Source organism: Urocitellus parryii, chromosome Y (genome assembly GCF_045843805.1).
Source record: "Urocitellus parryii isolate mUroPar1 chromosome Y, mUroPar1.hap1, whole genome shotgun sequence".
Lineage (NCBI taxonomy): Eukaryota > Metazoa > Chordata > Mammalia > Rodentia > Sciuridae > Urocitellus > Urocitellus parryii.
The window spans coordinates 1,200,222-1,226,740 of record NC_135548.1 but is presented as its reverse complement, the minus strand read 5'-3'; the positions used below and the strand labels follow the sequence as shown (position 1 = coordinate 1,226,740).

The following is a 26,519-nucleotide window of genomic DNA, read 5'->3' as shown; positions in this document are numbered from 1 at the left end:
CGCACATTGCTGCCCTAGAGGATTGCCTTCCTTCCTCCCCCACCCTCTGTGCTGGGGATGGAACCCTGAGCATCAGAGCCAACCCCAATTGCTTCCTTTCATAGCTCAGGCTGCCTCCTCAAAGCCACAGAGGCCGGAAGGTGATGAGAATTACTAAAATAGTTTTCAAATTGTTTTGATTTTTAGATATTATATATGAGTCATATATATGATATCTTTAAATAGTGTTTCAAAAATTTGGAGACTGGGTCTTTCTAAGTCGCTTGAGGTCGCATCAGCTGAGTGGAAAAATATATGTATAGATGCAATATCGTTCTTTCTTTTTAAAGGTCCTGGGGAATAAACCCAATGGGGCTTGACCTGGACCTCTGAGCTACATCCCACCCTTTCCCTTTTATTTTAAGAGAGGATCTCTCTGACCTTGGGCTCCTCCAGCCTCAGCCTCCCCGAGAAGCTGTGCTTTGTTTTTGTGTTGAGGTTAAACCCAGGGCCTTGCCAAGCTCCAAAAGCAGCGCCAGGTGTCACCTCTGTACCACAGGCAAAGCCAAGGCTTCCCACCTGGATTAGGTCCCAGCACAGCCGGGAAGCTCCTCCTGAAAAGCGCTGGGTCCAAGAACCCGTCACTCTACCCAATTTCAGGCAGTGATTGGATGATGTTAGCTGTCAGTCACGATGCAGAGGCGGGCCTGGAGGCCATCCATCCGGGAAGCTGGAGCAACTGTCCAATCAGTGCGCAGAGGAAGGGGAAGGGCGGGCTTCCGCAACATTGCAGGCCTTCTTCCTCACCCACCGGGCTACTGCTTCTCTGGCGGAGTTTCTGTTCCAGTGACCCAGTTGACTCTCCCGCTGCCGGTGTCCCCGGGGATCTCGGGGGCCTGGAAGTTCCTCCAGAGGACGCCGGGTCACCACGGAAGCCAAAAATGGTGAATTTGCGACCAGGGCTGAAGGTGCGGCGTTGGGGCCCGGCGCGGGGGTGAGCTGCGGAGGGCGGCGGATTCCACGCTGGCAGGTGGCCCTGGGCCCTGTCCCCTGGTTCCCTGGGTTTGGAAGGGCGGCTCAGGTCCCTGGTGTCCCCTTTGCTCCCTACTGGTGGCCCGACCCACTCTTCCCAACGTGGAGGAAGCAGGGCCACAAATGCACCTTCCTCCTCCCAGGGGAGCTCCTCCGGAGGCTGCTGTAGGTCCCCCAAATTGCAGGCGCCTCCTGCCTTCTAAACCCACCTTCCCTCCACCTCACAGCTCGGCCAGACGTTGGTTCTTCCCACTCGGTTCAAATTAACACCGTCCGCTAATTGTCACTTTTCATCTAGTGAAATATTGGAAAAAATCTTCCTCCCTCCTTCCCTCCTTCCTTTCCTCCCTCCCTCCCTCCCTTTTTTCCTCCCTCTCTCCTTCCCTCCTTTGCTCCCTCCCTCCCTCAGCCATAACTTGTGATCCTCCTGCTTCAGCCTCCCACGTATCTGGAATGACAGGCCTGTGCCACTGTCCTTGGCAAGAACAACACTTTTGAAAGCATTTGTTTTCTCTTTGTGAATGTTATACTTGAGGGGAAAGAATAATCACTTAACATTTCCTTGTGTTTGGTCAAAATAACTGCTTTAAAGGGAATTAAGAAGTTGTTTATAGATCCCAGGGATATGGAATCCTGGGCTGCACCAATACAGTATAACTGCTCCCTTTTCTGATAGTCCATGATGTAGAGTCACCCCAGTCGTGTAGTCCCGTAAGCACACAGGGAAATAATGATGTAGGGACAAAGGAGGCAAGGCACTGAAGATAGCCGGAAACAGTTTTATCTGGCTGCAGCCAGTCTCAGAGGGCACTGCTTTTGCTGTAATCAATCAATTCATCCCCTGAACCCCGAGTTCAGGTGGTTTCAGAATCTTATACCCAGCATGTAAGGGGAGGGACTCAGAAGTTCACATTGTAATACTGAGACCCGCAAATAACTCTCAGACCACAGAGTCTCATTCCAGTTAAGCCTTTATTGGTGGCCAGTGGCAGACACTCTGCTCTCGAAAGAATGAGGTTGTCAGAGTGGGGCCCCTGCCTTAACTTGGCTCCATATTTAAGCAAAAAAACCACAAAAGGGACATTTGGAGGTTCAGGCAATGCCAGCAAGCCGGAAAGTTGTGGTCAGTTAGTCTCTGGTTGGCACATAGATCATTCTGTGTTCTTGGGGGATTTTCATGAACAAAAGAATGCAAACTGCCCCAGTCATGACCTTTTTGAGTGTCATGGCTGAGTTCACAAAATGGAGTCACCATAGTCAAGTTGTCACATCACACACATAAAAGCAGCTTTTTCTTTCACTGTTCTAGCCACGTTAACCCTTCAAGGACTGCACCTGAGAAGGGGAGAGCTTCTTCTCCCCTTTCTTTCCTCCCTCACCAGCTGTTTCCATGGTGCCCAGTTGGTGACTTCTCTGTGAATCCCAGTTCAAGGCCAGAGGCCTTGTTTGCACATTTCTACAAACTACTATACTGGATACAAGTGTGTAAAAAACTAGTAAGGGGAGTTCGAGTCCAGCACTTGGAGTGCTAATTTCTCCCATACTAGCCACCCGGTAAAATAAGGCAACATGAAAATAGGAAGTTTGTCTACACTGAACTTTTTTTGTGGACACTCTCTTGTTGACAGTCCTAAAATTAGCCATGGTGAAGATTTCTGGAGAAACCCAGTTAAAATTTTCTGTGAAGGAAGGGGATGCCACTACAATAATGTCTGATTCATTTACTGTCCTTCATCCCCAGCTCTTTTCAATATGATTTTCAGAAAGGATCTGGCTACGTTGCCCAGCCTGGCCTGAAAGTTGTGATCCTCCTGCCTCAGCTTCCCAAGCTGTTGGGATTAAAGGCATGGACAACCCCAGCTACAAAACATCTACCACGCGGCCTGCACAGTGGTTTCATTAATGAGGTTCTAGGCATAAAGTTAGTTAGACGAGATCAAAATAAAAACACAAGACTCAGTTACCTTATTTCTATTGCTAGGTCCGAGATGGCTCCCCTCTCTGGTTCGCTCCTCTAGCCGCCCAGCAGGGCAGCAAGGATTACTCAGGGCTAGCAGGAGAGAGAGAGAGAGAGCACGCCGGGGAGTAGCCTTTTATTAGGGAACAAGAGATTCAGGGGAAAATTCCATCCAATGAAGGTTGAGGGGGGCTGCACTCCAAGGTCAGGGTCAGTGATTGGGTCCCTGGGGCCAGTGGTCAGGCACACCCCCACACGGATGGGCTCTCTCATCAGGAAAGGGTCGGGAAAACTTCGACTTTTGCCAAAAGTGCCTCAGACCCTTAACGGGAGGCACCCGATCACGTGTGAGAATGGCTCCCCACAAAAACATACTTCATTTTAACCCAAATATTAATGACCATACTAAGGAACATGGATTCAAGTTACCCTGAATGATGTATGTGTCCCTCTTTTCTTTCCTTCTTTTCTTTTCTCTTCTCTTCTCTTTGCTTTTCTTTTCTTTCTTTCTTTCTCTCTCTCTCTCTCTCTCTCTCTCTCTCTCTCTCTCTCTCCCTCCCTCTCTCTCCTCTCTCTCCTCTCTCTTTCTTTCCTTTTGTAGGATACCAGAGATTGAACGCAGGAACACTTAAACATTGACCCACATCCCCAGCGCTTTTTTTTTTTTTTTTTTAGTTCTCCGCAGACAAAACATCTTTGTTTGTATGTGGTGCTGAGGATCGAACCTGGGCCGCACTCATGCCAGGTGGGTGGGCTACCGCTTGAGCCACATCCCCAGCCCATATCCCCAGCCCTTTTTACATTGTATTTTCAGATGTGATCTCACCAAGTTCCTTATGGTCTCACTAAGTTGCTGAGGCTGCCTTTGAATTTAGCAATCCTCCTACCTTAGCCTCTCAAGCTGCTGGGATTACAGTTGTGTGCCACTGTGTCTGGCCTACATGAACTTTTATAAAAGAAACTTGTGTATCACTACATTAACGAATTGCATTGGTAGGAACATCAGATTAATGGGGTACAGAAAAAAAATAAAGAAAATTTTTTCTGTATGTCTGTTATTGCATTCCGAGCTTTGGTAGAATTTGGAGACTAGGCATCTGGTAAGGTTAGTGGTATATTCTGAGAAGTTTTGAGAATTGTGTTCTGATACAGAAATTAAGATAATTGGCTATGAAAGGACTTAAGATAGCCCAAGATAATTTTTGTTCTCCATACAGAACCCTGCCTTTGCACCATCATGGTGGTCTGGTTGGCCAAAGTCAAGTACTCTGAAGGTTCTTTGATGTAGATGCAACTGTATAAAGAACTTGAGTTCACAGCTTCTCCTTTTATCTTCCTTAGGTGTAGACACCATGTCAGATTTCTTGGGCAGAGGTTCCCTTTGGACGCCTCACAGGGTCCCATGTCCTCAGCCACTGTCCTCTCCTGGAGCTGCCACAAGGTGCCCACAGCTGCCCTGGTCCCTGCAGGGTGAACAGAACTTCAGGCCCTAGATCAGCTCCTCCTAGAGGACAGCCTGAGGTGTGGGGTGCAGCCTCTCAGGGAAGCTGCTGGGGGCTCTGGGCTGAGGAATCTCCTGGAACAGGCCTCATCTAGACAGCAACTTCCTTGGGAACTTGTTTTCCCCAAGCTCTTTCCCCATTCCTTTGAGACAGGTGGACAGTTAGCCTGTGGATGCTGGTGCTGAGGGGCCAGGTCACCAGTGATTCCTGCCCTTTCAGTCTCACAGTGTGAAGGAGCGAAACCTCTCCCAGAGCATAAGGACCACCCACCCCAGTGCAGAGCTGTGCAAACCTGAAAAGCCTCTTAGAGTGGAGTCATGGTCCAGGTCTCTTGGAGGGTGATCCTAGAGGCTTTCAGGGAGCAAGACCAGGAGGGAGCAAGTCCCAGCTATCAGGAACCTTCCCTGCCCCTTGAGCCTGACACATGTGTGCTCCCTCAGCACCAAAGCTTTCTGTGTATCACTTTGAAATGATGTGCTCACTTATCTGAGGCCCAGGTTTATTTATTCAGAGCCACATGGGATGGACTAATATTAAAGAGGCAAGAAAGAAGTGGATTTTTAAAAGTTTGGTTGCGTTTCCATTGTTAAAAATCCCAACATACAGCCAGGTACAGTGGTGCACACCTTTGATCGTTTCTTCTCCAGAGGTTCAGACAGGAGTGTTGCAAATTTGAGGACAGCCTTAGGAACTTATCCAGGCCTTATGCAATCTGGTGAGACTGTGTCTCAAAATAAAGTATAAAAATGACTGGGGATGTGGATCTGTAGTAAAATGTCCCTGGTTTTCATCTTGGGGCTATCAAAAAAGAAAGAAAGAAAAGAAAAAGAAAACACCTAATTACCTAGTTTACCTTTTGCTACCCCTGAGTATGTATAGAAAGTTTGTAAGATTCAGTCTTCTCTTTTCAGTGATTTCAAATTGAAATCCAACCCTAGATTCCAAAATGCCACGTAAGATACAGAGAAACTCTGTTTTGCATTATTGCTGCAGAATTTGAGTCCAATACTATAAAAATAGTCTATTCCCTAAAGCCCTAACAAGAGCATGCTACAGGGACACTGCTACATCGATGTTCATAGCAGCTCAATTCACGATAGCAAGACTGTGGAACCAGCCTAGATGCCCCTCAATAGATGAATGGATAAAAAAAATGTGGCATTTATACACTATGGAGTATTACTCTGCATTAAAAAATGACAAAATTATAGAATTTGGAGGGAAATGGATGGCATTAGAGCAGATTATGCTAAGTGAAGCTAGTCAATCTTTAAAAAACAAATACCAAATGACTCCTTTGATATAAGGGGTGTAAACAAGGACAGGGTAGGGACGAAGAGCTTGAGAAGAATATTTACAGTAAACAGGGATGAGAGGTGGGAGGGAAAGGGAGTGAGAAGGGAAATTGCATGGAAATGGAAGGCGATCCTCAGGGTTATACAAAATGTCATATAAGAGGTAAGGAGGGGTAAGTCAAGAGAATACAAATGGAAGACATGATTTACAGTAGAAGGGGTAGAGAGAGAAAAGGGGAGGGGAGGGGAGGGGAGGGGAGGGGAGGGGGGATAGTAGACAATAGGACAGACAGCAGAATACATCAGACACTAGAAAGGCAATATGTCAATCAATGGAAGGGTAACTGATGTGATACAGCAATTTGTATACGGGGTAAAAGCGGGAGTTCATAATCCACTTGAATCAAACCGTGTAATATGATGTATTAAGAACTATGTAATGTTATGAACGACCAATAAAAAAAAAAAAAAAGAAAAAAAAAATGAATGAAACAAAAAAAAAAAAAGAAATCCAACCCTAGATTCCAAAATGCCACGTAAGTTACAGAGAAACTCTGTTTTGCATTATTGCTGCAGAATTTGAGTCCAATACTATAAAAATAGTGGTGGATAAATTTATGAATGTGATTTCATGAAAACTAGTAACTGTTCTTCACAAGGTGATGAATTTGACAAAGGATGACATTTTTTCACTGTTGTTATCTGGACTTGGCAGGTTCATGTTAACTGTGTGGTTTTTTGGTATCAAGAATGGAACCCAGAGTTGCTTATCCACCAGCCCCTTTTAGATTCTTTGTTTTGGTACAGAGTCTTGCTACATCGCCTAGTGCCTCAGACTCGTGAACCGCTGGGTTACAGGTGTGCACCATCACTCCCTCGTCATTGTAAAATTTAAGGACAATTTTGGCAATACCTGAAATACCCAATTATGATCATTTAATCGCTGAATATTAGTGAAATAGTAAATGACACTCGTTTTCTGGAAAGGAGCCATACGTCTCTGTCTAAATAAGGGTGCTGATCCCCTCAAGAGCACTCCCAGTATGTCACCTGATTCCTGTTCCCTCCTAAGTGCCTCCTCCTAGCGCCACCCCTTTGGGAGCTGGCCTTTTATCTTATGAAATTTGGGATCAGCATAAATGCCCTCTCTATTCTCTCTGTCCTGTACAACATTTTGGCTGGTCTTAGATACAGTCTATTATTTTCAATTTTTTGAAAACTATTTTTTGTTGTTGCTGTAGTCTGACAAAATGCCTATTTATTTATTTTTATGTGGTGCTGAGGATCTGAAAGGTTAAGAATGTAAAGGTTTTGTTTTGTTGGTTGAAGTTCTGTTTTCCTGAAACCTGAAATTTATGTGGGTGTCAAAACAATTCCCGGAAAAACCATTAAATGTATGTTGAGAAATGTCTCCTGACCATCTGGTTGCTCTGTACAAACAACCCCTCCCGCATTCCCTGACCTCCACATGAACTCCCCAGTTCAAACAATGTATATAACCTCTGCTTAAGTTGTTCTCGGGGCTCTCAGCTCCTCTCAAGTGAGCTCTGAGCCCCAGCATGCTGGACCCCCAATAAACCCTCTGCTGTTGCATGAGACAGTCTCTTAGTGGTCTCTTCCTCTGACGCTCACCCAACCTTAACAGATCAAACCTAGGGCCTCTCATGTGCTAGGTAAGCACTCTACTGCTGATCCAAAATCCCAACCCTACTATTGTTTTTTTTTTAAAGAGAGAGAGAATATTTTTTAATATTTCAGTTTTCAGTGGACACAACATCTTTGTTTGTACGTGGTTCTGAGGATTGAACCCAGGCCGCACACATGCCAGGCAAGCGGACTACCACTTGAGCCACATCCCCAACCCCCAACAATACTATTTTTATTTTTAGATGTAGTTTTACTTATGTTTACCTCCAAAATACAGTAAACCATGCCCTACATTTCACAGAATTTATTGAAATGCTCAGTGGTTTTTTTTTTTTTTTTTTTTTTTATTGATTGTTCCAAACATTACAGAGCTCTTGATAAATCATCTTTCATACATTTGACTGCATTGGGTTTTGAACTCCCATTTCTACCCCAAATACAGATAGCAGAATCACATCTGTTACATACTCACATTTTTACCTAATGGCATATTAGTGACTTTTTTAATCTGCTACATTTCCTAACCCCTACTATCCCCCCTCCCCTCCCACCTTCCCTCTCTGTCTCCTCTGCTGTTGTTCAATTCTCTCCCTTTTTTCCCCCTCCCCCTTGCCCATCATAACCTCTTATACTTTTGTGTATCATTGAAGGTCTCCTACCACTCAGTGATTTTTTAGAGAGTGTAGGTTATGGAAACATTCAATCTCCCTTGTGAGAAAGTGTGTTGTCTTTCCATTGATTTTGTTGTATTTTATGCCTCTAATTGTGTACCTTTTGTATTATAATCATTTTTATCTCTCATTACATGTATTTTAGGTGTGTGTGTGTGTGTGTGTGTATGTGTGTGTGTGTGTGTGTGTGGCCTGCTGGAGATTGATCTGAGGGCCACACACATGCTTGGCAAGTTTTCTACTACCGAGCTACTCTCCAGCCCAAGAGAATTAGTATTGTAGACTGTTTTTTATTTATTTATTTATTTATTTATTTCAAAAATTTTATTTTATTTATTTATTTTTAATATTTATTTTTTAGTTCTCGGCGGACACAACATCTTTGTTGGTATGTGGTGCTGAGGATCGAACCCGGGCCGCACGCATGCCAGGCGAGCGCGCTACCACTTGAGCCACATCCCCAGCCCTGTTTTTTATTTATTTGCTTACTTATTGAGTGCTGGGGATTGATGCCATGGACTTGCTCATGCTTAGTTATCCTCCAGAAATGAATTTCAATTTGTGAGCAGCGTTCTGGTGGTGGGCAGGTGTTTTACTGGGTAATAAACCTACAGTCACTTCCACTGAGCACATCCTCAGCCTTGTATTTATTATTTTTTTATATTTTGTATAGATATAGATGGACAGAATACCTTTTTTTTTTTTTAATTTTTCTGTGGTGCTGAGGATCATACCCCTTTCCTCACCCATGCTAGCAAGTGCTCTGCCACTCAGCTCCAATCCCAGTACCCTCTTTTAATTTTTAATGAAGACCAGTCTCACTAAATTTCTGAGTGTCTTGCTAAGTTGCTTAGACTGGCCTCCAACTTTCCATTTCCCTGCCTTGACCTCCCTATTGGCTGAAGTTACAGGTGCACACCACCACACCAGCAGTTGGAGTGACTTGTCAGACCCTGCTGACAATCTGTAGTTCCTGATCAGGTGGTAACAGCAGAGATGCTGAAACACACACACACACACACACACACACACACACACACACACACACACACAGTAGGAATGAGCACCTCTTTATTTTTTTCCCTTCATCTTTTATATAGCAAAAAAGAAACACATCCTCTTGGCAGCTTAATCTTTTCTAGCATGGATAAATATTCTCAGAATAACTTTGTTACTGGTCACAGTGCTCTATACTTCTTATTATACTACTTGTAGTTAGTTATTTCCTGGCAAACACAAAAATATATATATTTTAAACTTGGCAGAACATTCTTTTATCTTCTTAAGATGGCAACAAGGACACAGTTCAAAGAGTTCATAGTTTCTCACAGTACCCCTTTGTTTTGCTAAGCACAGCAAAACTTAACACTTTGTGTATGTGACCACACAATGACTTTTGAAGACTTATCATCCAATTTCTTTCAAGATGGTAATAGTATTGAAAATCAGTTTCCTTGCTTTTGTCCATAGTTTTGAAATTTGTTACTCTGACTCTTCCTCTTTGCTTTATTTTTGCATTTTTATGAAAATGGTATTTAGCATATAAAATTGTTTCTCATGTATATGTTTGTAAAACTTCATGGCTTGGTAGTTTATTCACTTCTTTATGATATAAACTTTATTTTTTTTCAGAGCAATTTTTGACTTACATAGTATATTAGTCAGTGTTCTCTAGAGGAACAGCATCAAGAGGAAGTATGATTATGAAAGGGGACTTTTAGATTGGCCTACTTGACCCAAAGCTGGATGTCCACAGTGGCCATCTGCAGCTGGAGAGTTTTAGGAGTGCTGGCTGCAGAGTCCAAGAGGCTGAAGCCGCAGAACAAGAGGGATCAATGGTGCTGCTCTGGTCCAGACCACAGGTTCTGGAAACTCCCTGGAGAATCACTGGCAGAGTCCACTTTGGGAGACTGAAGGAGGCAGAGTCTGATATCCTCAGGCCACTGCAGCAGCCATCAAGAACAAATTGGAGAAGAAAGGAGCTTGCTCTGCTGCTGCTTCCTTCTTCTTCCAACTTTTGTTCACCCAAGTCACCGTCCTATTAGATGGTGCTGCCTAGCTTAAGGAGGATCTCCAGTTTGGTTCACTGTTCCACATGCCAATCATTTATAGACACACCCATAAGGTTATTAATCATTGGCATCTTTTAATCCAATCAAGGTGACAATTAAATGTGGCATTACTCATAGAATCGAATACCCCTTCTCTCCAGCTGATAGTCTCCACTGTTTTCAACGTATTGCATTGGTGTAGGGTGTTTGTTGGTTACTAAACCATTGTTGAACATTTGATAAGGAGAATGGATGAAGCAACATGTTATGATAAGCCAAAGTTCATTCTTTACCTTAGTGTTCCTCCTCTGTGTGATGTGATTGTGTGTGTTACGTAGTTTACAAGATAATGTCATACAGAAGAGTTTCACTGCTCTGTTCATCACTCCTCCTCATTGCTCCCTCCCTCTCTGCTCCCTGAGTCCCTGATACCTATCAGTTCTGCTAGTGCATCTATAATGTTGTCTTTTCCAGAATGTTTTTGACTTGGAATCTTACTGCACTTTGCCATTTCAAACTGGCTTCTCTCTCTTACCAGTCTGCCTTTAAGGGTGCTGTATCATTCCAGGCTGCAGAGCTCATTTTCTGGGTGATGTTCTTTGGTGTGGGTAAACTGCAGCTTGTCCATTCAGTATTGCAAGGTGTATCTTCCTTGCATCTAGCTTTGGGCACTTCTGGATATGGCTGCTGTAGTCACTGCAGTGAGGGTTCCTGTGTCCATAATTTCCCCATCATTTGCATAGACACCTGGAGTGTACAGTTTTTTACATTTATGATTGTATATTCTCTCTCTCTCTAAAAAAAATACTTTTCTTTATCTATTTAATTTGGATAATATGGTAACTTATGCCTCAGAAAGAATTAGGAGGTGTTAACTCAGCTTCTATGTTCTGGACAAAAAGGAGAAAATTGGTGGCAGTTCTTCAGTGTCTCATGGAAGCCTGTTTGAGATGTCAGAGCCTTGTCTTGCTTTTGGGTAGTAATTAGTTATTGAGTCTGTTTTTGTCAGTAGCCATGGGCTCATCTGTTTTGTGTATTTCCCCTTGTGTGTAAGTTATAGGAAATTGTCTCTCTCAAATAAATGGTCCAGTTTTTGCAAGTTGTCGAATTTGTACCAAGCATGTTTATGATAATCTTGAAGTCCCAATGCATTGTTGATGATGATACTTTTAAATGTGTTACTAGGTTTTCAGTCCTCTTTGCTTTTTTCTTTAATGTTATTGTATATTTTATACTTTTTTCTTTTTATGTGTCAGTGAGGTGTTTTTTTTTTTAATTTTTATATTTATTTATTTTTTAATTCTCGGCGGACACAACATCTTTATTGGTATGTGGTGCTGAGGATCGAACCCGGGCCGCACGCATGCCAGGCGAGCGCGCTACCGCTTGAGCCACATCCCCAGGCCCCTGTCAGTGAGGTTTGAACCCACTTTCTCCCAAGCAGTAGACAAGCACTCTTCCACTGAGCCATAACCCCAGTCCTTGTCTTCTGTATTCTTAGCCTTATGCCAGTGTATCAGTGATGCTGATGTTCATGAAGAACTTGATATTGTAGTCTGCGGATTTCCAGGTTGTGGTTTCATCAACACCTTCTGTTACCTTCCTGTGGTTAATTTAGGTTTACCTTGCCCTTCTTTCTCTGTTTTTCTGAAGTGACAGTTTCAATGATTGCTTTTAGCTCTTCTTTTCTGAAATGTGCATTGGATGACTTAGAAAGCAATACAGGACCACCTCTGGTGTTCTCTAAGAATTTCCTGTGATGGACTTTTACATTTTTTCCTTCAAAATCGTCACCTTTTCTCTTGAGTCCCCTCTTTGTCCTGTGTCTGTTTAGAGTCTTGTGTTTAACGTCCCCTTCCCTGGAGGCTTTTCAGCTGCTTCTGATCTGATTTCTGCTCTAGCTCTCATGTTCTTTGAGCACACATGGGATTTCACTGGTGCTGCACTTGTAGGGGTGTGGGTTATGTCCTGTGGAGTGTTGCTGTGACCCTGAGGCCTCAGTGTGCTTCCCATTTGCTTCAAGGCCCATGAAGCCCTCCTGCCTGCATCATTGTCCTGACAGAGTTGGGCTGATGTCTCTGAGTGTAATTGTGGATTCTTCCTTGTTTTGGGCAGTTCTGTATGTTTTCAGTCCTTGAGTATGGTTCTGTGTCACTTGCAGGGACATTTTCTTTTTGCCAGTTCCATCACTGTGCAGACATCATAACATGCTTACAGGGCTGGGGATGTGGCTCAAGCGGTAGCCCACCCACCTGGCATGCGTGCGGCCCGGGTTCGAGCCTCAGCACCACATACCAACAAAGATGTTGTATATGCCGAGAACTAAAAAATAAATATTAAAAAATTCTCTCTCTCTCTCTCTCTCTCTCTCTCTATCTCTCTCTCTCTCTCTCTCTTTCTCTCTCTCTCTCTCTCTCTCCTCTCTAAAAAAAAAAAGTTAAAAAAAAAATAACATGCTTACAGATGTGAATGGTGGCGTTTTTTACATCCTGATTGTGTAGGATAGTTTAGGATTCTGGGCTACAAACTTGTTACTTTACCACACTCTGGAAGAGCTTTTGCTTTATGTTTGTTTGCACCACCTTTGCTACAGGCACCATGAATCTCTTTCACCACAGACAACCATTGCATATGTGGCCCAACATTGATCAAAATGTCCTTGAGCGGAGCATTGGCATGTGTCTCCTGACTGTACATTATGGTAGTGAACTGGCTGCTGTTAAGAACAGTTTGACAATCATTGGACATTTATTTTTACTATGAGACTTAGAAATGTAGAGCCTGCTGTTTATTAAGAAGATTTTTTGAGAGATATAAAACTTTGTAAGATTCTTATTTGGACAAGGTGACATTTTTGGGTCATTGAGTTATTTCTAAGACACGTGCCGTCTTTGCACTTACCACATTTTGCTTTGACAGTAACCACAGGAAATTATCAAATTGTTGTGTTCATTAATAAATAAGTTAATCAAATAGAGAACTTATGTTTCTTTTTGTCACTTAATAGTAAGCTAGTTGACTTAATTTGTTCTGGAGTAAAGCACCTGCAAAGTTCTAATTGTTCTCTGTATAATCACACAGGATGAAATCAATCTCCAGTTATTTATTTATTTTACTTTGTTTCCATTACTTATACATGACAGTAAAATGCATTTTGACACATTATATGTAAATAGAGTGTAACTTCTCCTTTTCCTGGTTGTACCTAATGTCCATTCACACTGGTCATGTAGTCACATATGCAAATAGGATAAAATGTCTGATTTATTCTCAGGCTCTTCATCTCCAGCCCTTTTAAATTTTGTTTTCAAAGTGGATCTGGCCATGTTGTCCAGCCTCGCCTGGAACTTGTGATCCTCCTGCCTCAGCTTCTCTAGGTGGTGGAATTAAAGGCACTGGCCATCATACCTGAGGAAAATAGTTTATTTTGACCCAAATACTAATGACCATACTCAGGAATGTGGATTCAACTTATCCTGAATGATGTATGTGTTTTAACCAGGAAGAGATTACATTTTTTTTAAATACCAGGGATTGACCCCAGGGGTACTTAAGCACTGAGCCAGATCTGCAGCTCTTTTTATATTTTATTTTCAGACATGATGTCACTAAGTTTCTTAGGGCCTCACTAAGTTGCTGAGGCTGGCTTTGAATTTAGCTGTTCTCCTGACCTAGTCAAGCTGCTGGGGTTACAGTTGTGCCCCACTGTGCTTGGCTGACAAGGTCATTTGTAAAAGAAAGTTATGTATGAATACATTAACCAATTGCATTGGTAGGATCATCAGATGAGTGGCTACAGAAAAAAAGGAGGGGGAGTTTCTTCTGTAGGTCTGTTAAGTACATTGTTAGCTTTGGAAGATGGTGGTGATATGGTAAGGTTGGTAATATATTCTGAGAAGTGCATTTGTTTTGAGAATTTGGGACTAATATAGAGATTAAGGTAATTGGCTATGAAAGGGCTTAAGATATCAGATGAGAATATTTGCCATCCATCCAGGACCCCGTTTTACTATTTTCATGGTGGTGTAGTTTCCCAAAGTCACGTGGTCTGAAGGTTCATTGATATAGAGCAAGTTCATAGAGAACTTCAGTTCACACCTGGGAAAATCCTGTGCTTCTATCTTTATCTTTCTTAGGTATAGACAGCATATCAGATTTCTCAGGCTGGTTTTCTTTTTTTTTTAATATTTTTAATATTTATTTTTTAGTTATTGGTGGACACAACATCTTTGTTGGTATGTGGTGCTGAGGATCGAACCCGGGCCGCATGCACGCCAGGCGAGTGCGGTACCACTTGAGCCACATCCCCAGCCCAAGGCTGGTTTTCTTTTGATAACTCAGAGAGTTCTATGTTCTCAGCCACTATCCTTTCCTGGGTTGCCACCATGTGCCCACAGCTGTCCTGTGCCCTGCATGGTTCAAGGAACTTTAGGCCCTGGGTCAGCTCCTCTTAAAGGACAGCCTAAGTTGTGAGGTACAGCCTCTTGGGAGTTAAACTGAGGTTTTGGGGCAAAGGAATGTCCTGGAACAAGTCTCATCTAGACAGCTAACTTCTTGGGATCTTGTTTTCCCCAAGCCTTGTTCCCATTCCTTGGAGACAGTTGGACAATCAGCCTGTGGATGCTGGTGATGAGGGGCCATGTCACCAGTGATTCCTAACCCTTGCATTCTCTCACAGTGTGGAAGAGCAAAAACTCTCCCAGAGCATAAGGACCAGCCACCCCCGTGCAGTGCTCTGCAAATCTGAAAAGCCTCATAGCCTGGAGTCATGGCCTAGGTCTCCCCGGAGAGTGATCATGGAGTATTTCAGTGAGCATGCCCAGGTGTGAGGATGTCCCAGCTGGCAGGGGGACCTTCCCTGCCTCTTGAGCCTGATATGTTTGCTCCCTCAGCACCCGCCATCTGTGGTTATCACTGTGAAATGATCTGCTCACTCATCTGAGGCCCAAGTGTATTTATTCAGCACTAAATATGATGAAATTTGATGAAAGAGTGAAAAAAGAAGTGGAAAAAAGAGCCTACTTACATTTCCATTTAGTAAACATCCTAATTTATGGCAAGGTGCACTGGTGCACAGCAGTATTCCTTGCTTCTCCAGAGGCTGAGACAGAAGGATTGAACGTTTGAGGACAGCTTTAACAATTTAGCGAGACCCTTTGCAACTTGGTGAGACTTCAAATACTGGGGATGTGGTTCAGTGGTCAACTGCCTCTGGGTTCAATCCAAGGTATCAAAAAGAAAAAAAAATGTCCCTTATCCTTGGGCCACCCCGTTGGGAGCTGGACTGTTAGCTTATGAAATTTGGGAGGTAAATGAATTCTCTCTGTCTACACTCACTGTGATCACTACAAGATTTTCAATCATCTTAAACATGGTCTCCTTTTTCCATTATTAGAAGTAGGGTTTTTTCTTTTTAAGCTCACCAAGAAGCACAGCACACCTGGCCCTGGATTTCACAGAATTTTCTAAAATGCTCAGGGTTTTTCAGACAATGTAGATCATGGGGAAGTTTAGTCTCCTTAATCTCCTTGGTAAAAAATTCTATTGTCTTTCTATTAATTTTATTGTATTTTATGCCTCTCATTTTGTACGTTTCCTATTGTAATCATTTTTTTTGTCATTCATGACATGAAATTTAGTAGAGTTTTTTATATATATATATATATATATATATATATATATATATATATATATATTGTGTGTGTGTGTTTGTGAGTGTGTGTGTGTGTGTTTGTGCCCTGATTCAGATTGAACCCAGGGTCTTATGCATGCTTGGCTCTACTATTGAGCTATTTCCCAGCCCAAGAAAGTGGACTTTTATTGATTTATTTGCTTATGTATTAAGTGGTGGGATTTAAGCCAGGGACTTGCTCATGCTGTTGTCATTCAAAAAATACTTTCAAGTTTGTGAAAGCGTTTTTTGATAGTGGGTTTGTGTATCCCTAGGGATTTAACCCAGAGGCATTTGATGACTGAGCACATCTCCAGCATTTTTTATTTTTATTATTTTTAATTATTTTTAACTTTGTTATAGTGTAAATGAACAGAATACCTTAATTGTATTGATTTTTTTTGTGGATCTTAGTTTCAAACCAAGTGCCTCAAACATGCTAGGAATGTGCTCTGTCACTGAGTGACAGCCTCTTTCCCTGATTGTAATTTTTGATTAAGACCAAGTCTGACTGTGTTTCTGATGGTTTTGCTCCATTGCTGAGGCTGGCTTCAGTCTTGTCATCTTCCTGCCCTGACTTTCCTAGTTACAAAAATTTTAAGGGGACTCCACCAAACCAGGAGTTATAATGAGACAAGTCACCCCATTTCTCTCAAAATGTAAACAGTATTGAAAATCAGTTTCATTGCTTTTCTTCATAGTTTTGAAATTTGTATATATAACTCTTCCTTTTTCCTTTACTCTTGCATTATTATGGAAAAGGTATTGAGTATGTAACATTGTTTCTGATGTATACGTTTGTGAATCTTCCATGGTGTGATAGTTCATTCACATTGTTATTACATTTATTTTTCAGAGTGATTGTAGTCTGATATATTACATTAGTCAGGGTTCTCCATTGGAACAGAATCAACAGGAAGAATAATTACAAAAAGAGGATTTATTAGATTGTCTGAGATGACCAGAAGCTGGAGAGTCCTCTGTGGCAGTCTGCTGGCTGGGGAGCTGGAGAAGTAGTAGCTGTGCAGCCCAAGATGCTGAAGCCTCTGAACAAGAGGGATCAATGGTGCTACCCTAGTGTGAGATCCAGTGCTTCTGGAAACTCCCTGGAGAATCATTGGGAAAATCGGCTTTGAAAGAGTGAAAAAGGAAAAGTCTAATATACTCAGGGAATCACAGCAGCAGTGGAAAACCCATCTATGTAGAATCTAGCTTGCATCTGCAGCTGCTACCATGTTGTTGCGACTTTTATTCCACGCAAGCCACCATCCTATTTGGATGACGTTACTCAGACTTAGGGAGGTGTTCCAGTTTGCTATGCTACATGCCAATAACTCTTAGACCCAACCTCATGGACACACGATAAGTGTGTCTCTTAATCCCATCAAGGTGACAATTCAAATTAGCCATCACACATACTATCATACACCCTTTCTCTCTAGTTTACACTCTCTACTCTTTTCAAAGTCTTGGACTTGATATGCAATTCTTTTTAATTATTTTTGGATTCAGTTAAGTAATGTTTGTGGAGGCATTTTACATTTACGATCATGAGAGTAATTCATAGCTTCCTCATTTTATCAATTTAATTTTGATAATATTGTAACTTATGCCTCCAATGAAATTAGAAGGTGTTTCCTCTGCTTCTGCATTCTCAAAAGAAATGTTCAAAATTGGTAGCAGTTCTGGAGTGTCTAGTGGCAGCCTGTAGAATGTCTAAGAGCCCTACATTTCACTTTTTTGATGGTAATGAGTTATTGAGTCAGTTTCTTCAGTAGGCACAGGCTCATGTGTTTTGTGTATTTGGCCTTCTGTGTAAGTTGTAGGAGATGGTCTCTCTCAAAGTAGTGGGCCAGTTCCTCTAAGTTATCTGATTTGTGTCAAATGCATGTTCATGATATTGTTGAAGAGCCCATGGATGGTAATGGTGGCTATCTTAATTTTAATGGGTAGTTTCTGTGTCCTTGGTTTTCTTATTTGTTTAATGTTTAAGGTATCGTTCATACCTCTGTTCTATTTATTTACTTTGATGTGGTAGTAAGAATTGAACCCAATATCTCACTGGTGCTAGGCAAGCTCTGTACACTGAGCCATAACCTCACTCCTGTCCTCTGTTTTCTTAAACCAATATTAGTTTGTCAGTGATGCTGATATTCATGAAGAACTTGGTTTTGCAGACTGCTGATTTCTTGATTGGGGTTTCACCAACACCCTCTGTTAACCGCCTGTGCTTAATTGGCACTTACTTTGTTCTTTCTCTGCTTTCCTTAAATGCCAATTTCAGTGATTGTTTTTTTTTTTTTTTCTCTTCTTTTCTGGAATGTGATTTGGATGCTCTATAGACCCCCAATGCACCATTTGTGTGGTATTCCCATGTTGGACTTGTACATTTTATTTTTCTCACCATGGTCAAGTTTTCCCTTGAATTACCTCTTCTTCCTGGGTCTGTTTAGAGCCCTGTGTTGCATCTCCCATTGCTTAGAGGTTTTCCAGCTGCTTCTGATCTGATTTCGGCTTTAACTCCCATGTTCTTTGAGCATACTTGGGATTTCACTGACATTGTACACTTGTTGAGGTGAGGTTTATGGCTCAGAATGTGGCCTGTTCTGGGGAGTTTTACTGTGGTTCTGAGAAGGCTGTGTGTTTCACTGTTAACTAATGACCAGGGAAGTCCTCCTGTCTGTTGCTCTGTTATATGGTCACAGACCAACCGAGTTGTGGTGATGTCCCCAAATTTAGCCATGTATTCTTCATTGTCCTGGGAAATTTTGTATGTCTCTGCCTGATGTATTTTGACTTTGTTTTAGGTGCATGCATACTAACAATTTAAGAGAGTTAATGAAAGTTTAGCCTAGGGCCACCACAGTGGCACATCTCTTTGATCTCAGCACCTCAGGACTTTTAGGCAGGAGGATCCCAAGTTCAAATGTAGCCTCAACAACGTACCTGCTGAACTACTTAGAGAATTCCTCTATCAAAATAGAAATAATTAAAAATGAAAAAGTGCAGTCAATGTGGCTAATTTGTTAAGCAACCCTTGGTTCAATCCTTGGTACAAAATATAAGCAAACAAACAAGTAAATAAATAGAAAGAAAATTTATCCTAGGGATTCTGGAGTCTTATCTTACTCAAGGATGGTCAATTCCATACGTTTTATTTTCCATTCATGAGTTATGTTTTTCTGTTTGTCAGTATTCTTTGTATGATTTTTTTTTTTTTTTAGAGAGAGAGTGAGAGAGGAGAGAGAGAGAGAATTTTTTTAATATTTATTTTTTAGTTCTCGGCAGACACAACATCTTTGTTGGTATGTGGTGCTGAGGATCGAACCCGGGCCGCACGCATGCCAGGCGAGCGCGCTACCGCTTGAGCCACATCCCCAGCCCTGTATGATTTTTTTTAAGTGAAATGAAAATGTGTTTCTTGGGGCTGGGGTGGTGGCTCAGTTGTAGAGCATTTGCCTAGCATGCAAGAGGCACTGGGTTCGATTCTCAACACCATATACAAATAAATAAAGTTCCTTTAACAACTAAAAAATGTGTTTCTTTCTTTTCTCCTATAATGTGGCTCCTGTTTTTTGAAGGCTTCATGCCTTTGGCTAGAGACTATGTGTATGAGCTATGTTTAACAAATTATTTTGTGTTCAGCTCCTTTGAAAGATTTCCCTGAATGCTAGGGTCATTGGACAGAATGGAAATTTTAACAGTTTTAGAGGTGACAGGCTCTGGATTTGCAGACTTACACCCAGCAGCTAATGTGTCTGAGCTGAGTCTTTAGGCCATTGGCAAGCTTATTTTCATATAAGAAATATATAAAAATAAGCTTTCCCCAACTCCCTTGCCTGGATGTAGTCAAAAGTTGTTTAAGTATAAAAGTAAAAGCCCTGCTGTGCACTGTGTTCAGGGCTCAGGCTTTGGAAATTATTTTTCTGGTCTTTGGTGCCACCAATAAACTGTTGCCACCAGATCTCAGTGTCCCCTGGCTTCATTTCTCTGTACACCAGAATCTAGAGAAGAAGAATAGAAACAGCAAAAACTCACTTGTCTGGTTTTTGTGGGTAGTTGTGCTGGGGCCTCTGCTTTAACACACAGTGGTGCTATTTAAAGCTCTGCTGTGCCTTTGCTCTGCAGAACCCAGCCTGGGAGCAACCACTGCTGAGCATGAGTGTCATAGGTCTCTCTGAATGGTTTCCTCCTGGACTGTGTGAGCTTCCTTCTTTCCTCAGAAATCTCCGTGGTTTTATTTGGGGGAGCATACTGTGCAGTGAACCCTCAGGTGCTTAACCACTGAGCCAAGTCCCCAACATCTTCCCCCTAAACTTTTATATTTATTAACTTTGATTCAGGCTTTTGGTAACTTTCTAAGGGCCTAACTAAGGTGCTAAGGCTGGCATTGAACATGCGAGCCTCCTGCCTCAGCCTCCTGAAGGTGGGTGTATTTGAAACCTGATTTCTAAAAGAAACTCTGAAGCTTTCTTGGTCAAAGTTTAGGTGATGGTTGAGTGGGTAGACAATAATTTGCTGCTCTTGCCAGATGCTTGAATACTTCTAAGGAATTCCTGCTGATTTTTCACATAATCATTTCTGACGTAGAAGAGTGGGAGTTTGTGTTAGACATTAAAATACTTCCATGGTGATTTTAGTAGGAATTGCCTAAACTTGGATAAGATGTGCTGTGTGTAGTCTGGAGCCAATGACCAGGCTATCACAGTGAGCAACCAGGCAAGTGTCCTGCACCAGAGAAGGTCAGACTAACAGGTTAGTGAAGGTCACACCATGCTTGGTGCTCTGCACTCTTTCTTATGACTGCTTCATGGAGCTATTGTGAACCTTTCAGGACTTTGGGGCACGATGACATTGTTTTTCTGTTGGTTTGGCTTGTGTTTCCACTTCTGTTCTATTTCATGGCAGTACAGAGATGGTTCTAGGCTCCCTGTTGTGTCATTTTGCTATGAGTGTTGAATTTTTTTTTTTTTAGAGAGAGTGAGAGAGGAGGGAGGGAGAGAGAGAGAGAGAGGTAGGGAGGGAGGGAGGGGGGAGAGAGAGAATTTTTAATATTTATTTTTTAGTTCTCGGCGGACACAACATCTTTGTTTGTATGTGGTGCTGAGGATCGAATCCGGGCCGCACGCATGCCAGGCGAGTGCGCTACCGCTTGAGCCACATCCCCAGCCCCTGACTGTTGAATTTTTTCCTTATTCTCATCAGTATAGAAATATATAACTTGTTCTTTTGCAAAACTAATTTTCCACACGTACAATGGTGCATGACTGTATTCTTCTTAGCTGGGGAGGCTGAGGCAGGAGAAACATAAATTTCAATGCTGGCCTTAGCCCCTCACAAGGCCCTGAGCAAGTTTTTGAGTACTGTGTCAAAATGGCATATGTGGTTGGGATGTGGCTCAGTCATTAAGTGCCCTATGTTCAATCCCTACTCATTTTTTCTAAATGTTTCTACCACAAATAAATAAGTAACATAAAATTTATTGTGAGCTCATTAAAAGTATTTTAGTGTTTCACATTTGAACATATACTAAATGGATTTTGTCTACAGAATTAAGGATGTAGTGCATTTGGCCACCTGGATTCCAGTTTGCCTGGAACATCATGTGATCCGTATCCAAGACATCTGCTGTCACTCATCTTTCCCTCCTGTGAAGGCTGGCCCACTGAAGGCTTTTTCTTGGTCTCTTGCTCACCTCTGCTGATACTGTGCTGCTCAGGATGTGACATGTTTTAAGTGCTTGAGTATGGTTGGGTGTCAGTGGCAGGGGCACCTTCTCGTAGGTGATATTTTTGGCTGCTCCATCACAGTGCAGACATCTAGTATTATTATGGTTGTACATTCAGTGACCTGTTTCCCACCCAAATTGTGTTAGATAGGTGAGGATTCTGGGTTGCAACCTTGCTTCTTTACCACCCTGGAAATGCTGCTGTCTTAGGTTTGCACCACCATCATTACAGGCAGGAGGAAACTCTTTCACAACAGACATCCAGTGCACATGTGGCCCCATCTTGATCAAAGTGTCTTGAGCAGAACATGGCTATGGGCCACATGAACTTATAGTAGTGAAGTGACTGCTTTTCACTAGAGTTTTATAGATGATGTACATTCATTGTTGCTATGAGATTTAGAAATTAGTTTCTGTTGTTCATTAATAAAATTGTGTTGAGACTTATAAAACTTTGAAAGGTTCTCGTTTGGATAAGGTGACATTTTTGGGTCATTGACTTATATCTAAGTCATGTTCCAACTTTTCATCTTAATACATTCTGCATTGACAGTAATCATGAGAAATCATCAAATTTTTGTGTTTATTAATCATGGTGCTTGTTTACTATTTGACTATTTTTTTTTTTCTGGAGAATAGCATGTGTAAACATATAGTTAGTTGTTCTGTTGGGGTAATCACAAAAGATGAACTCAATCCCCAGTTCACAAATTGTGACAACCTGAGTGAAAAGTTGTCTAAATGTAGTCTGTAGGGGAAGCTTCTTAGTGATCCATTTTTGGAAGTTGAGGGTGGGGTGTTCTAGACATTTCTTTAAAGATGGAACAATAGACTTTGAGAAGGAATTAAGAGATCTGTCAATGCCATGTTGTTTATATTAACTTTGTAGGCACAGTGAGCCACTGTGGTTAGCAGACTCTCTCTTAAAGGCTGAGTTTTGTTATTCCAGCAATTTTCTTCTCAGTCAGCTTTCTTTTTTAAGGGTAAGTCCTATCAGAGTTGCTAATATTACCTCTGCACTGCACAGAAAGTTGTTAGGATTGTAATAGGAGTGCAATGAAGAAAGAAGTTAGGTGTGACCCAGGAGCCTGTCTTACTTTCTGTGAACTCAACAAAGGAAGGGAGTAAAACATTAAGTTGCTTGTCTTTTGAGAGGCCCAATTCTAGTGTTGGAATGTCTGTGAGGATTTGAGTGCAGGAAGCATTTGATGGACCACTTCATACAATTAATCAGGGACTCAGAGATTCATGTGGACATCAAGCATGTTGACTATACATTTCTTCTGCTGTCAATCTCTCCTGACCTCCAGTATATATTTGTGGGATATTTTAGATCTCAGTGACCTTTGAGGATGTGGCTGTGAACTTCACCCAGGAGGAGTGGGCTTTGCTGGATCCTTCCCAGAAGAACCTTTACAGAGATGTGATGCTGGAAGTCCTCAGAAACCTGGCTTTTATAGGTAATAATGTTGTTTTTTTTTCTCAAAATCTACTAGAGAACTCGTGTTTATTTTGGTCATTTATATAGAACATGAAGAAGGAATCAGTTGTTGAATTATTGGAGCATAAAAGGTACCTACGATTTGGCAAAGCATTCTGTCTCCAAAAATTTATAAAGATTGTTCTGGTTTCTCATTTTAGGAATCAAATGCGATGAAAAGAAAATTGAATATGAGATCAAAAATTCTGAGAGCATTCTAAGGTAATTGTACTCACAAAAGAAGTTCTTGAGAGAATCTGAGAAGGTCATATAATTTTTAAAACAGACCAACCCAAGAAGTATACACAATTTGAAGTGTATTTATTCTTAAAGAATTTTTTCACCTGAAATATATACTTAGGTGTGACAGATATTCAGTTTTTTCAAAGTACTAGGCATGCATAAAGTACATGTAATTGAATGTGAATATCACTATTTGGATAATCTCAGTAGGGAGGCTGCATTGCAAAGGACTGTTTCCTTTCAATCTCTTGATTTTCAAGAAATTTGAACAAATCAGAAAACCTAGCCTTTACCTGATGTTGGTAGTATTGTAAGCCTTTGATAAAATCATGAATCATGAATGAATCCAGCATTGATAATGTGCTGTCATTCTTCAAAGAAGCCATATAGTAAACTTAAAAGGCCAAGAAGATAGTGTGGGAAACTTTCAATGAGATTACAGTTCTTAACTGGACATAGAAAAATTTTAATAGAGTAAGTCCATGTGGTTGTTATATGTATGCCAAGGAGTTCATATGCCCTTCATTCCTTCATAGGCACATCACATCTCACTCTGGACACAAATGCCACAAGCATGAGGAATGTGAAGACAAGCCATGTGAATTTAAACAGCACAGGCAATCCCTGGTTTTGCTCAAAAGTGTTCACACACAAATGTTAATACAAACTGGAGAGGGACCCTATGAACATACAGTATGTGGGAAAGTCTCCATTTGTTCCAGTGACATTCAAAGGCATGAAGATACTCATACTGGGTGGCAACCCTATGAATATCAACAATGTGGTGAAGCCTCGTCTTCTCTCCCAGATGTTCAAAGACACATGAGAACACACAGAGGAGGTAAACATTTTCAATGTGAGGTATGTGGGAAAGCCTTTCATTTCTCCTCTTTATTCAGAATACATGAAAGAATTCATTCTGGAGAGAAACTCTATCAATGTAAACAAGGTGGTCAAACCTTTATTTCACACACAAGTCTTCAAAGGCACAGGATCACACACATGGGGAATGCTCCTTTCAAATGTAAGGTATGTGGGAAAGACTTTGCTTACCCCAGTTCACTTAGAATACATCAGAGAACACATACTGGAGAGAACCTCTATGAATGTAAGCAGTGTGGCAAAGCCTTTGCTACATTCAGTAACCTTTACTCACATGAAATAACTCATACTGGAGAAAAGCCCTATGAATGTAAGCAGTGTGGCAAAGCCTTTTCTACGTCCAGTTCTCTTCAGATTCATGGAAGAATACATACCAGAGAAAAGCCCTATGAATGTCAACAATGTGGAAAAGCCTTTGCTATTGCTTCTGGCCTTCAGATACATGAACGAACTCATACTGGAGAGAAGCCCTATGAATGTAAGCAGTGTGGCAAAGCCTTCACTCAGTCCTCTACCCTTCACCTACATGAGAAAATTCATACTGGAGTGAAGCCCTATGATTGTAAGCAGTGTGGCAAAGCCTTTGCTAGATCCAGTTATCTTCAGATTCATGGAAGAATGCATACTGGAGAGAAGCCATATGAATGTAAGCGGTGTGGGAAAGCCTTCACTCGGTCCTCTCACCTTTACCTACATGAAAAAACTCATACTGGAGAGAAGCCCTATGCATGTAAGCAGTGTGGCAAAGCCTTTGCTACATCCAGTTACCTTCACAGACATGGAAGAACACATACTGGAGAGAAGCCCTATGAATGTAAGCAGTGTGGCAAAGCCTTTTCTAGATCTAGTTCCCTTCAGATTCATGGAAGAATGCACACTGGAGAGAAGCCCTATAAATGTAAGCAGTGTGGCAAAGCCTTTTCTACATCTAGTTACCTTCGGATTCATGGAAGAAGACATACTAGAGAGAAATGCTCTGAATGTCAACAATGTGGAAAAGTCTTCACTACTGCCTCTCGCCTTCAGATACATGAACGAACTCATACTGGAGAGAAGCCCTATAAATGTAAGCAGTGTGGCAAAGCCTTTGCTAGATCTCATCAGCTTCATATACATGGAAGAATACATACCAGAGAAAAGACCTATGAATGTCAACAATGTGGAAAAGCCCTTACTACTGCCTCTGGCCTTCAGATACATGAACGAACTCATACTGGAGAGAAGCCCTATGCATGTAAGCAGTGTGGCAAAGCCTTTGCTACGTCCAGATACCTTCACAGACATGGAAGAACACATATTGGAGAGAAGCCCTATGAATGTAAGCAGTGTGGCAAAGCCTTTGCTACATTCAGTTACCTTCAGTCACATGAAAAAACTCATACTGGGGAGAAGCCGTATAAATGTGAGCAGTGTGGAAAAGCCTTTTCTACATCTAGTCACCTTCAGATTCATGGAAGAACACATAATAGAGAGAAATGCTCTGAATGTCAACAATGTGGAAAAGTCTTCACTACTGCCTCTGGCCTTCAGATACATGAACGAACTCATACTGGAGAGAAGCCCTATGAATGTAAGCAGTGTGGGAAAGCCTTCACTCAGTCCTCTAACCTTTACTCACATGAAAAAACTCATACTGGAGAGAAGCCCTATGCATGTAAGCAGTGTGGCAAAGCCTTTGCTACATCCAGTTACCTTCACAGACATGGAAGAATACATACCAGAGAAAAGCGCTATGAATAACAACAATGTGGAAAACCTCTTGCCACATCCTGTCTGCTTCACACACGTGAAAGAACAGATACTGCAGAGAAATCATGCATGAAAACAATTGGTAAACTTTTCTGTTATTACTGTTTCACTGTGATAGTGTGATTTAAGGACAGGTCAATGACCTCCATTGACCTGTCCTGGGCCCACCCTAGGGAAGACTCTGCAGGGCACCCTGGATGTATTCTGCTCCCTGGAACATGCCCCCAGGGAGAACTGTGTTTGTGTCATCTGTGACTGGCTGTGATTTATAATTTGTTTTTATTTGTAGTCTGAGGTAAACACAAATTTCATTCAGCCAAAAGTGAGTTGACCAAATGAGAAAAGGGACTTGGGAAAGAAAGATTTCTTTTTCTTGGAGAGCATATTTCTTGATATTGTAAGTGCTGCTGGGATGGAGACTGCATGGTTTGGAGGGAATTTGAGAAAAGCAAAGCAAGTGAAAACCCTGTGACATGGGCTTCTGGAAAGGTGCTTTCAGCTGCTTCAATGGATAAAAATGAAAGTGGACCATTGATCTCAATTTGATGTATTTTTACATAAGAAAAAAGACCCTCCCATTATTGAAACAAATTCATGATGGTTAAGGCTGCTTCCATGTGAGGTGCAGACTC

General features: G+C 41.8%; 1 protein-coding gene across 1 annotated transcript; it reads left to right on the top strand.

The window, feature by feature from the left end:
• The first annotated feature begins 832 nt into the window (after positions 1-832).
• LOC144251057 (uncharacterized) lies at positions 833-25,963 on the top strand. Its single transcript, XM_077794187.1, has 5 exons — positions 833-973; positions 3,644-3,713; positions 22,867-22,993; positions 23,175-23,235; positions 23,793-25,963. Exons 1-5 carry the CDS (start codon positions 921-923, stop codon positions 25,876-25,878), a joined length of 2,397 nt encoding a protein of 798 aa, XP_077650313.1. The 5' UTR covers positions 833-920; the 3' UTR covers positions 25,879-25,963.
• The last annotated feature ends 556 nt before the right edge of the window (positions 25,964-26,519 follow it).